This window comes from Neolamprologus brichardi, chromosome 6, assembly GCF_056152115.1.
Source record: "Neolamprologus brichardi isolate AB-2024 chromosome 6, ASM5615211v1, whole genome shotgun sequence".
Taxonomy (NCBI): Eukaryota; Metazoa; Chordata; class Actinopteri; order Cichliformes; family Cichlidae; genus Neolamprologus; species Neolamprologus brichardi.
Genome location: NC_142109.1, coordinates 14,869,920 through 14,883,168, shown reverse-complemented (window position 1 = coordinate 14,883,168; position 13,249 = coordinate 14,869,920). Strand labels below are relative to the sequence as shown.

Here is a 13,249-nt window from a genome sequence, read left to right as displayed (position 1 = left end):
GGCGGTACCATTAGAAGGCATAGCATACATGTTCACTGCTATGCAGATCATACCCAGTGTTATCTTTCTATAAAGCCAGACACACACACACACAGATAAAGACCTGGATGACCTCTAATTTTCTGCTTCTAAATTGAGATAAAACAGACATGATTGTACTCAGCCCCCAAAATCTTAGATATATGGTGTTTAACCAAATACTTACTCTGGATGATATTACCTTGGCCACTGTGAGGAATCTTAGAGGTGTTTTTGACCAAGATCAGACTCCATCTTATCTTAAAGAACTCATAATAACATATCATACCAATAGAGCTCTTCGTAGTATGAGAGGCAGAGCCTACAGCTTTCAGGCCCATCTTCTGTGGAACCAGCTCCCAACTTGGATTCGGGAGTCAGATGTCCTCTCTAGGACTCTCTCTATAGTTAGGGCTGGATCAGATGACCTTCCTTAGTTACACTGCATTAGGCTTAGGCTGCTGGGGCTTCCCATGATGCAATCTTTCTCTCATCCCTTTTCACTTGCCATGTGTTATTCACCACTCTGCATTTAATTATGAGTTATTATTTATCTCTGGCTCTCTTCCACAGCATGTCTTCTGTCTTGTCTCCCTCCCCTCACCTCAAACCAGTCACGGTAGATGGCTGCCCCTCCCTGAGCCTGGTTTTGCTGGAGGTTTCTTTCTGTTAAAAGTATTATTGTAGGCTCTTTACCTTACAATATTAAGCGCTTTGAGGTGACTGTTGTTGTGATTTGGCACTGTACAAATAAAATTGAATTGAATAACCAGAAAAGTCAATAGTGATTTCAGCCCTTGAAACATTATGCTTCTGTGTTAATTCATATTTTCTTCATGTAAAAATACTGCACATACTGAGGTGCTGCACACATATGACTGCTTTCTCACCATAGCTGCACTCTTCATGTTGTGGCTGATCACAACAATGACACGCCCTCTATAGCTCTGGAGGCCTCCTGCAGCGGGACACTGCACCACCTCATTTTCCGGACCAAAAGTCGTGTTGAAGGGAATGTTGATGCTTCCAGAAATGTGGCCTCTGTTGAAGCTGGAGGCAGAGGAGTTAAGAAATAATGGCGAAGAAGCAAGGCCAAAAATGTGTTTGTGTGTAGTGTGTGTGCTTGTGTGTCATTTCATGGGAGTCGTTGTATTACTGAAAAACAGCAGATACACCAGTACATAACAATATTGTGTAAGTTCAGTGAGTGGTGCTTGTTATAATTCTGATCAGGCTGACTTTTAGTACAAATCATATGTAAGACAAACTTTAATGCAGAGGTGTGGAAAAGCGAAGAGGATGTGAAGAATAGAAAGGGCGAAAAATGAGAGAAATCAAAAAAGAAACGTAATAATAAGGATATAAAAAGAAGAAGAAAAAACAGAGGAAAGGTCCCTCAGTGAGAGTCTTTGGCAAAGTGATATTGAACAACCCCAGATTGATATACTGAATAACTTCTTGAAAACTAGAGAACGACCTATTTCTGAGTGCATTAGCTTTGTTGCAATACGTTACTACGTTTACCAATACCAGGACTGTCTAATGCTTAACACACTTCTTTTTGCAACTACAAAAACACACAAAAAGGGTTTGCCAAAGACCATAACAGAGGTGAAAAAGGTTTGCCAAATCCTGTAAAGTGGCCTAATCCCTTTTGACCATGTGAGCTGGGCTGTGGAGCCTATCAGTATGCTCCAGAGAAGATATTTTGTCACAGAAACTGCCATTTCAAAATCTCTAATCTTGCTACTAATCCTTATTGATTAATGGCTCTTTAACCCCTTAGCCAATCAGCCATTCCACTGATGAGCTGAACTTTTGAGCCTCACTCTTTCTGGTGCTTTGAATTTTCTGTGTTTAAGGATTTCTGTGTCTATTGTACTGCATCCTGTAATAGCAAAATGAATGCCTTTATGCAATTCTGTAATTATATTCAGAGCAAAAAAAACCAAAACAAAAACCAAAACAAAAAATAGAAAAGAGGGTACTGATTGTGACAAGCTTCATTTTTAATCTGCTGGGGATGTTTTATATAGACAACTGCGTGCATTTATGCACATCAAGGCCATGGATACGGCTGTTGTTCTGGGAAAAGGCTGCATCTCTAAAACGTCAACTTTTCATAAAAGAAACAACCCAGGTTTCAGCTTTCTCTTTCCTTTAGCCCAGTGGGTCTGTAAAATGATTATAGCTTAAGAAGGAAGAGAATTTTACAACATTAACCAGGGTAAACAATCTACTGTGCAAAATACCTAAAATATCTTCTGCTGCTCCCCTTAGGGCACAGCAGATCATCTGCCTCCATTGTACCCTATCCCTTCTAAAATTTTTTGTCAGACTTCTCTGTGGTCTTCCTCTTTCCGTGTTGCCTGACAGCTCAAAATTCCACATCCTTTGTCCACTGTATTCACTACCCTCCTCCGTGTAAACCATTCTTCACCCTCTTCATACCTAGCCTCACTCCCTCCTTACTAATCCCTCTGCACTTCCTGTGCTTCATCTGTCCTCCTCTCTCTGTAATGTTCTTTATTCATGAGCTCCCTAAAGTACTCCTTCAATCTTATCAATACACCTACTTCACTTGATAACAAATTTCCATCTCTATCCTTAATCATTCTAGCTGCTGCACATCCTTTCAAGAAAAAAAAAAATCAAATCTACTACTTAAGTAAGAATTTCAGGGAACATGAATGTCAGTAGGTCATCCAGCTCACAATCCATCATAGTTCCGAGGTTATTGCTCCTCAAGGCTGCTAACAAGGCTTTGACTACAATTCAGGCGAAGACTTAACGGGTGATCACTGCATGTGAGTTTAACTTAATTATGATCAACAGTATAGGAGGAGTAGTGATTGTCGTGAAATGGTAATAATTGAGAGAGGCCTTGCCATGGCATAAACCCATCAGTCCTTAGGCCAGATGAGCTAATAAAGTGGAAATGATCATGTAGCCAAAAGGCCAGATGAATGCATTTTACTTAAACTAAACACTGCTGCTTTAATAGCTCGTCACTTCTGGATATGGTGGGGCAGTTTGGAGGAATTTCAGGGGGCCAGCTGAATGTTGCAGAGCCTGGATGAACTGCAACTGATTGGGACCAAGCTGTTTTAATCTCTTTGCCTGTGGTTTCATTAAAAAAAAGGAAAAGCAAAGCACTGCCGCCACATAAATAGGTAACCAAAATATCCAAGGCACTGAACAGAGAAACACAAAATGTTTCTTTATGTCACAAATTCAAAGTCTTTTGCATATCACTCACATAGGAAGTGAATCTTACATTTATCAACATGGCACAGAAAGCAGGTCACTGTTCGAGGTATTAAATAATTTGAAATTACACCCTGTGTAAATTCAAAGATGCTGTCACACTGGGCTCTGCCAAACCCTCCGCCTCCCCCTCAACATCACATTCTGGGTCAGGCTGAACTATCATGACTCCTGGATTTGCACTTGCTTTCTTTTCTTCCCCTGTGTATTGTGCTGAGTGTCTTCATCATTGTAGAGAAGCACAGACAGGTGTGATGAAAACCGCCCTTACCAGCTGCACCTTATGTCATCATGCCTTTGAAAATACCTGGCATCTCTGGCACTCTACCAGATCGCAGACCCTGCTAACTCTCAGTGTTTTTACATTTCCAAGACAACCCCATCTCCAGTCACCCAAGCTTCCTGCACACCCTCTCCCACGGCTCTTCAGCTGCCAGCGGGAAACATTCTCCAATCACCTTGCCACTCTCCGTTGCCAATAAACCAACTTTTGCTTTTAATTTCCATCAGCTTATTTGTGGTTTCTTTTGAGTTTATTTATTCAGTGTGTGGTGTTAAACAGACGCATGAATCAGAGCTTTTGCAGGAGTCAGCCATGAACTAAAGTACTTGAAATCTGCCTTTACTAGAACCAGTGTGGTATACGTTTGACACTGAAAAACAGCAGTGGAATATTTACATGTTAAAACTGTTGAGAGACAGCACCGACTGATTTCCCAGCTGCACAAAAATGGTAAGGATACTCTTCCGCAGTGCGGATATCGACTGCAACAATTTTGGGCTTGCCAGTTTTGTTCCTTTTGGAGGACCCGGACAATGACAACTCACAAAGGTCAATTAAGTCCTCCGCTGAGATTCTGGGAGATACTTCTGCTTTCAGGTCAACCAGTGACAGAGGCTCCCGAGACTATAAGAAGAGATGAGATAAAGAGAGAGAAAACAGCAGTATATGCGGTCAGAGAATTTATGGAATAACGATTTTGCAAAAGTTATTGTAATGAAATAACACAAGAGAAAGAAAAACAATTGTGTCAAGTTGGATATTTATTTAAATCGCACCAACAAGCTTTCATTAAATAAATCCCCTCTCGATTAGTGCTTAATGTCTTCCTATAAAATGAGCCCAAACTACCATTATGAATTTCCATATAAACTATATTACAGCGCCACAGATGAGCAGCAGTAGTGGCCAGAACCTGGTCCTTTGCCAGTTTCTACCTGAACTGCCAAATAGGTTCATTAAAGCACCCAGCCTGAGGCATGACTGCAGGAGGCTGAACTCTGCTCTGCAACAGTGACCAAATGTTATACAATTCCCAGAATCCCTGAAATACATTTTAAGTATAAAGTGGGGAAAACCGAGGGTGCCAAGAGTTTTGACCAACTCCTTTAAAAAGACTAACAAACAAAAATATTGTCTTGATGATGAGAGTTCATTTGTAGTCTGCTACTTCTGTTCACTGATATGCAAATTAAACTGAGGACAAATACTAACCGCATTATCTAGGAATTTCAGCACACTGTGCAGGATAAAAAGAGCCGACTGCAGGACCAGTAGGTTAAATGCCAAAGTGCTGCCAACCATGAAATAAAATGCTTGAAAGCAGCTCACTAAAACTGGTCAGAAGAACAATCTATGGCCCACCCCAGAGTAATAACTCAGGGCTGCAGACCACGGGTGTTCTGTTAGCTCAGAAGCGATTTAAAAGATTTTGTTATTCTCCTGTTTTTTTCTTTGTAAAAGGACTATGCAAAGATTTTTGCGGTTTACTTACTGCTGTTAAATTACAGCGTTATTATTTAAACAGTGAATATTAACTAATTGTTTCTGCTTAACATCCTAAGAACTTGCAATTTAAAAGTATGTGTGCTACAGTTGAATAATTTCTATTTTATGCTCATTTACATAGTAATCATTACCACTTTTACTTCACAGAGACAAAGAAATGGTCCACCACAGATTGTAGAATTAAATATGAGATTTACCCCCCCCCCCCCCCCCCCCCTTGAAAGTTTCTGTCAAACATTTCCCCAAGTGCTTTTTTAACGAGGAAGGAATTTTTAACATAGCAATTATAAACATACAAGTTTTCTTTAGAAAGCATAAATGATTTCTATACGCACATAATAACAGATTTATTTCAGAAAAAAAAATCCCTTGGTCAATTTTAGCCCCCTGAAAAACTGACCACTGACCAAAGCATAAACCACTGTTGTTCAATAATGGGCTAACTTTGAAATGGTCAAAAACTTATAAAATTAAGTGAAAACTGAGTGTTATCTTTGAATTTGCACACAGTATAAAAACCTCAACAGAAGAAATCAGTTTAGATTTGAGAAAAATAATTGTTGATGCTCACAAAGCAGGAGATGGATATGCATAGTTATCACAGCGCTTTCAAGTGTCAAGAACTGGAGTCAGAGCTGTCATCAAGAAATTCAAAGAAAGCCACACAGTACAGAACACGCCTGGCAGAGGTAGGAAGTGAAAGATTTCAAATACTTTGGAAAAAGGAAACTAGTGAGAGATGTGTCTAAAGACCCTAGAACAACTGCCAAGACAGCAGTGAGTGACTCAGCCAAGTATTGTAGTCTTAAAGACGACAATCACTAGAATACAGCATAGGATTGGACTGCCAGGTTGCAGACCAAAAAAACCCATCCATATCTGGAAAGCTTCAGAAAGAGAAAGCTTCAGGTCAGAATGGTCAAGTAAGCTAAAGACAGCCTGAAAAAAGATACTGGAAGTGCGCCCTTTGGTCAGATGAGAGGAAACTAGAGGAAACTCTTAGGCCGCAGAGATGTTGCTTATATTTGGAGAAAGAAGGGAGAGGCATACAACCCAAACAACACCGTCCCCACAGTGAAACATGGTGGTGGGAGTATTATGCCGTGGGAATGTGTCAATACGTTTGGAACTGGGATTCTCATCAAGGTGGAAGGAATCATGGATAAAGGAGGTTATGTGAAGATTTGGAAAGAAAATGTTAAGGAGTCAGCAGCAAAACCGGGTCTGGGATTCCCCTTTGCCTTCTAAAATGATGGCGACCCAAAACAAATGTCCCTCCTGGTAAAGAACTACCTCCAGATAACAAAAGTGACTAACATGTCTGTACAAAGCCTGACTTGAATCCCCCTGAAAATATGTGGGGTCAAAGCCATAAAACCATCACATTTTGTTTATTTCTTTACTTTCCTAGGCTATTTTGGATTTTAGCTAATTTTGCTTTGATTTTAGCTTCTAACTTTTGATGGAACGACATCAGTTTATTAATTTAGTATTTCTGCTTCTATTTCAGCAAATGATTTGGATTCAGGAATATGCAAAACAAACAAAAAATGTATCTGTTCTAGCATCTGTCAGTTGATATGTATGTATATCAATCAGTCAGACAGGAATATGGACGACTGCCTGACAACTACTGGTTGCTAGGGAAAAACAAGTATTCCTTCTGTTGAATCAACCTGCTGTGAGTGGTCGTTCGAAGGTACTGGGAGTCACTGTGAAATCAATTGTTAGGCCACAGCAACCAACTGGTTTCTAGACCTATGTGACTGAGTCTTTGAGACAAAACAGTGAGCTGCCACAAAGTAAATAATTTATTATATAAAGCAAATTAGTAATCAGTAAAACATCCTCAGAAATTCTGCCCAGTGAATTATAACAAGGTGTAAACATTTTGGCTCTACAGTCTCATTGTGGGGTGTAACAGGAGACATTCAAAGCTTTTCTACTTCAACTTTTTAATATTTCTGATACAAGTGGACTGTTTTTGTTCTTAATAAATATCCATAGTTTGATTATTTCAATAAGGTACCTGATTTCAAATATAATAAAGGCTAGTGTAACAATACCTATTTGTTTGGAGTTTTCAAAAGGTGCATACTCACTGTGTTGCATCAACACATGATGAGGACTGGGAAAGTGGGAGAGGCTTGGGGAGATGTGCATTGTTTTCAAGAAATAACTTTGTTCTGCTCTTTTAAATTATCTAACAAGAGCCTGACAGCTGCAATTCGAAGAAACATACAATAAGAGAGTCTCAGCAGGTAGGAATCTACATACTAATGAAATCTCGCACCATTTTGATTTGCTGCAACGAAAACATGACTAACACTCTGGATTAAAAAACAAAAAAACTTTCAATCTTATATCCACCAACAAAAAATAATGTACAGACAAAAAATGCCATGGCAGTGAATGCTATAGTAATAGGTAAATATTTTTACCAAATAAATAATGCATTCTGTGTGAATTGCTGTATTGAAATGTATACAAAAGTACTGTGGCAGACAACCTCAAGAATTTTACCTTCAAAGGGTTGTTGTGACCTAACAAGCCATCCAAATTCTGATCCATGTTATTGCAGTTATAGTTATTGCAGTATAGTAACATGTTATAGAAACTCTATTATTAGATGCACAGCTTCAACAACGGCCACACTGATTGAATATATATATTCATATTTTCCCCTGATAATTTAATTACCAAATACCCCCAAGCCAGGTACATTTTCCATGCCTACCACAAAACACAGTCAATCTTAGTCAATACGATGCAAGGAAATGATATACAAACAGCCACACAATGGGACTCGATCAAAATCTCTAAGTGATAGTGACAGCATGTCCCAACTAAGCAGAGTTCACCCAGTACCTGAATTTGAGGTTTTAGCTCGGCAGAGATGAGATCTGCAATGACTCATGGTGGTAGTGCTACGATCAAGTTTAAAAGTCCTCTTGGCTGGCAGCAAAATGATCGTAAGGATGTGGAAGGTTGGAGTCAAGTATGCTACTCTTGACAGTAAACAATGACTGAACACACCTGCTCAGTATAACAACCTGTGCAGACTGAGCTTACAGAAATAATAATTTCAGCACAAATCTTATACATCTTTGACTTTACTGGTTTATATCGTTGTAAAGAAAATAGAGCAGTGCGGTGACCAAAGAAAATACTGAATTATTCTAATTAAACTAAAAAAAGAATGAAGAAAGCAAAAGTAAGATTAGTCTAATCTGTGTAAACCACTGTAAACAATAACTGAAGTAACTATCGATTGCTACATTTACCACCCCCCCCCAAAAAAAAGTGTAAAGTGAACATTGTATGTACAGGGTGGGCCATTTATATGGATACACCGTAATAAAATGGGAATGGTTGGTGATATTAAAGTCCTGTTTGTAGCACATTAGTATATGTGAGGGGGCAAACTCCTCAAGATGTAGCCATTTAGAAGTCGGCCATCTTGGATACAACTTTTGTTTTTTTCAATAGGAAGAGGGCCATGTGACACATCAAATTTATTGGTAATGTCACAAGAAAAACAATGGTGTGCTTGGTTTCAACGTAACTTTATTCTTTCATGAGTTATTTACAAGTTTCTCTTCGTTCACAGCCATTGACATCTCGAAGAGGTTAACACGTGAGTAGCAGATCGAAATTGTGTTGATATCTGGTGAATGCAGTAACCGGGTCATTGCAGCAGATTTCAATGCAAGACACCCTACGAGACCACCCATTTCTCATGCTACAGTTAGCAAACTGCTTGCTAAGTTTCATGAAACTGGTTGAGTGTTGGATTTGCCAAAATGTGGACGCAAGAAAACTGTCACTAAAGAAGAAACGTCAGTGGCTGTCCTAGCTTCATTCAGCAAGAGCCCACAAGATAGCACTCGCCACATGTCACTGGAGAGTGGCGTTAGTCGAACATCCCTTCGGCGGATATTAGCTACTCACAAATGGCACCCTTACAAACTCCAGCTACTGCAGCATCTCAATGAGGATGACCCAGATCGGCACACAGAATTTGCAGAATGGGCAAAACAAAAATTGGAACAGGACCCTCAGTTCACGCAGAAGATTTTGTTCAGTGATAAGGCAAACTTTTATGTGAATGGTGAAGTTAACAAACAAAACCACCGCTATTGGTCTTACACTAACCCACATTGGATGGATCCCTCGAACACTGTTGGAACAACAAAAGTGATGGTTTGGTGTGGTATATGGGGTACAATGATAGTGGGTCCTTTCTTCATCAATGGAAACCTCAAGGCCACTGGATATGTGAAATTGCTACATGATGATGTGTTTCCCTCTTTATGCACTGAAGCTGGCACGTTCCCTGAGTTTTTCCAGCAAGATGGTGCACCACCACCAGGTGCGCCAGGTCCAAGCATTCCTAGATGAGCAGTTTCCTGGAAAGTGAATTGGTCGTCGTGGGCCAGTTGAATGGCCCCCAAGGTCTCCCGATCTGACCCCCTTAGACTTTTATCTTTGGGGTCATCTGAAGGCAATTGTCTATGGTGTGAAGATATGAGATGTGCAGCACCTGAAACTACGGATACTGGATGCCTGTGCTGGCATTTCTCCTGCCATGTTGCTATCAGTGTGTGAAGAGTGGGAGAAGAGGGTTGCATTGACAATCTAACACAATGGGCAGCACATTGAACACATTTTATAAGTGGTCAGAAACTTGCAAATAACTCATGAAAGAATAAAGCTACGTTGAAACCAAGCACACCATTGTTTTTCTTGTGACATTACCAATAAGTTTGATGTGTCACATGGCCCTCTTCCTATTGAAAAAACAAAGTTGTATCCAAGATGGCCGACTTCTAAATGGCCACCATGGTCACCACCCATCTTGAGGAGTTTTCCCCCTCACATATACTAATGTGCCACAAACAGGACTTTAATATCACCAACCATTCCCATTTTATTATGGTGTATCCATATAAATGGCCCACCCTGTGTGTATATATATCTATATCTATATATAAATATATATACATACACATACACACACGTGCAATGCATATGAACTAATGACTCACAAAATATAGTGTTGTTCTTTATCATAGTGTATCAATAAGTGCAATATTCATAGTGTAGGCTGCAAAAGTATGTGCATTTTGCTATTCACAAAAAGCGTCTGCTCATGTAAATCAGATCTCAGGACAAAAAACTGGTGAATTTGCATAAAGCTGGAAATTTTTTTGACAGTCACCTCAAAGAGGTCAGGTATTTGTCAGTGTAGAGTTTAACAAATTCTCCTAATGGAAATGATTGAGTGCTGTGCCAGGCAGCCAATGCCCACCTAAGGTGACCCAAAGGCACCGGCAGAATGCTAAATCAGAGGGGGAAAGGAAGAAAAATGAAAATGCGAGAAACAAAAACAAAAAAAAACCCCAACAAAAATCAGAACAAAACAAAACCAGAGAGTAACAGCTAAAGGCTAAAATGAATGAATCTTTGGAGCTGGTTAAAATCTCTGTTCATGAAGTTATTGAACTGGCATGTTGCCCATGACTTTAGAAAGACTGGCACACTCTAAAAACAAACAACACTGCATGCCTAAGGTTACCAAAGAGCACCTTGGCAGCTCACACACACAGCAGGACTGAGAAAATATTTTGTAGATAAGGTTGAAAGTTGAAAACACAGCACCACATAAATGATGTAAACGTGTCAATGTATACCAAAATGATAACATCATCCCAGAGGTAAGGGAGAAAGGACTTTGGGTTGTTTTTGCTACCTCTGGTTATGGAGGGGTTGCCAATAGATGGCAGGAGGGAATAAACTGTGCCTTTTGGAGATGTTGTGGAATGACCTTAAGTCAGCCATTCACACCAGAGAGTGTGGCTGAGCTGAGGCAGTTTGGCAAGGAAAAGTGGTCCAAAATTCCCCCTGAATGTTGGACATGTCTGATCTGCTTTTGCCTGTTTGAGGTTACTGCTGCCTGGCCAGTTTCAGTTGCAAGTCGTCACCTATACTCCCCACAAGCACTGTGAATGTTTGATAAGGAGCTTAAGCAGACTGTGTTTGTCTCTACTTCTAAGGTCAAAATCTGATGACACTGTATGAGCAGGTCCTGCAGGAAATCAGGTGTAATGGTCATGCATATATCATTTACAAAGTGCAGTAGATGCACATATGTTGATATGCACACACACACACACACGCACACACACACACACACACACACACACACACACACACACACACACACACACACACACACACACACACACACACACACACACACACACACACACACACACACACACACACACACAGACAGTTTGCTTCTTTTCCAATGTAGACACTAACTACACTGCCTACGTTTTTGGATAATGAAACACTTTTGTAGTATTCCCTCTGCACACCACCATCAAATCAAACAATCAAGATGTGATTCAAGTGGATACTTTTGAGGATTTTAACTGTTTATGAATTACAGTCAGAACTATAATTGGACAAAGTAATATTATTTTAAGTATTACATTTTTTATTATTTAGACAGAAATCCTTTTCAGGCTACAATCTCCCTGCTTCTGTGTTTCCTCCCTTGAGATTCTCTGCTAGGTCTTTACTGTGGCTACCTTCAGTTTCTCAGTAACTGAAAAGGATGCTCTGCTAGGCTGAGATCAGATGACTGACTTGGGTATTTCTTTGCTTTGAGAAAGTTTCTTTTGTAGTTTCCTCTGCAGTATTCTTTCGGTGTAGCATTTGTCCAAATCTGAGCAATACAGCTTCAGAATTTATCCTGATTTATACATTTATAAACTATCCCTTAATACTGCCTACTCCATGTCTGACAGATTTCTTCATTTGTTTTTCTCCTTCATACTTTTCCTATCATTCTGCTGATGTTGATCTTGGTTTCATCTGTTAAAATATATTTTTCTTTTCAGGCTATTTTGTTCAGCAAAGTTTAATCTGACCTTCTTATTCTTGACTGTAACCAGTGGTTTGCAACTTGATGTCAACCCTCTGTATATTCAATCAAATTTTATACAGCGCCAAATCACATATTGTAAGGTGGACCCTACAATAGTACATATAGAGAAAAACCCAACAATCATATGACCCCCTATGAGCAAGCACCTTGGCGACAGTAGGAAGGAAAAACTCCCTTTTAACAGGAAGAAACCTCCGGCAGAACCAGGCTCAGGGAGGGGCGGCCATCTGATGTAACTGGTTCGGGGGAGAGAAGGAAGACGGGACAATATAGAGTGCAGATGTTAGTGTTATGTTTAACTCCTCAACTGTTTTCTTAACTTAGATGTTGGGAAGTTGTTATTCTTAATCATGGAAATAATTCTGCCATCATGCACTTTAGTGATGTTTTGTGGTCTTTCAGTGGTTTTGATGTCTCTCTCTAGTGTATTCATTTTTTTTAATAATGGCCCACATTTTTCATTTGATCACTCTTAAAGTTTTTGCTATCTCTCTGATAGGTCTATTTGAGGTTTTCAGCCTAATAATGGTTTTCTTTACTTTTATCAACATCTCTTTGGATCTCAGATTATAAGTTCCAGTGAAAAGGAATCAAATGCAAGGTCAGCATGTGGAATCAACAATCTTTAATCTGCTTAATTTGTAATGAAATGCTAAGGGAAGATGCCTCACCTGCTATGACCATGAAACTGCTTGCCAGTCAACTTTCCAATAATATTTGAGCATCTACAATCAATCAATCAATCAATCAATCAATCAATCAATCAATCAAGGCTTTATTCGCCACCTGCAGGTTGCCCCTAAATGGGGTCTATGCACAAAAATGACTGTAATCCCTAAACAGTTAATCCAGAACGTTTGTTAAATCCCTTAAATTCAAGCTGAAAGTCTTGCTGACAGCTGAAAATTCACTGCCCTGGTGTACAGAGGCAAGATTACAAAAGAGCAAAACTGTCTAAAAACATAATAAACAAAAAGTACAGAAAAAGAGTAGTGAAAGGACAGGGTCTGCTTTTAAGGAATGATTTTTAAAGATTAGTCACTGGATTAAAATGCCCTTTAAGCATAGGCTTTATAATTCAGAGAAGATTGCAGACCTGTAGCTATGACAACCCAACAATGCCAAATTCTCCTGTGCACGTCACAATGAGCGCCCAAATTGCTGTGTATCGTAACAAGACATTTTCTGTTCTTCAAAGAGGGTTGGAGTTTACTTTA

The 13,249-nt window shown here is 39.6% G+C and overlaps 1 protein-coding gene across 4 annotated transcripts in view; it reads right to left on the bottom strand.

The window, feature by feature from the left end:
- tbck (TBC1 domain containing kinase) overlaps window positions 1-13,249 on the bottom strand; it is a 62,163-nt gene that overhangs the window by 5,939 nt on the left and 42,975 nt on the right. For all 4 annotated transcript variants that reach the window (XM_035906307.2, XM_006787104.3, XM_006787103.3 and 1 more), the window contains exons 24-25: window positions 4,029-4,192; window positions 909-1,068 (exon numbers count right to left, since the gene is read on the bottom strand). In XM_035906307.2, the coding sequence (XP_035762200.1) occupies window positions 909-1,068; window positions 4,029-4,192 (324 nt within the window). The remainder of the gene's footprint in view (window positions 1-908; window positions 1,069-4,028; window positions 4,193-13,249) is intronic.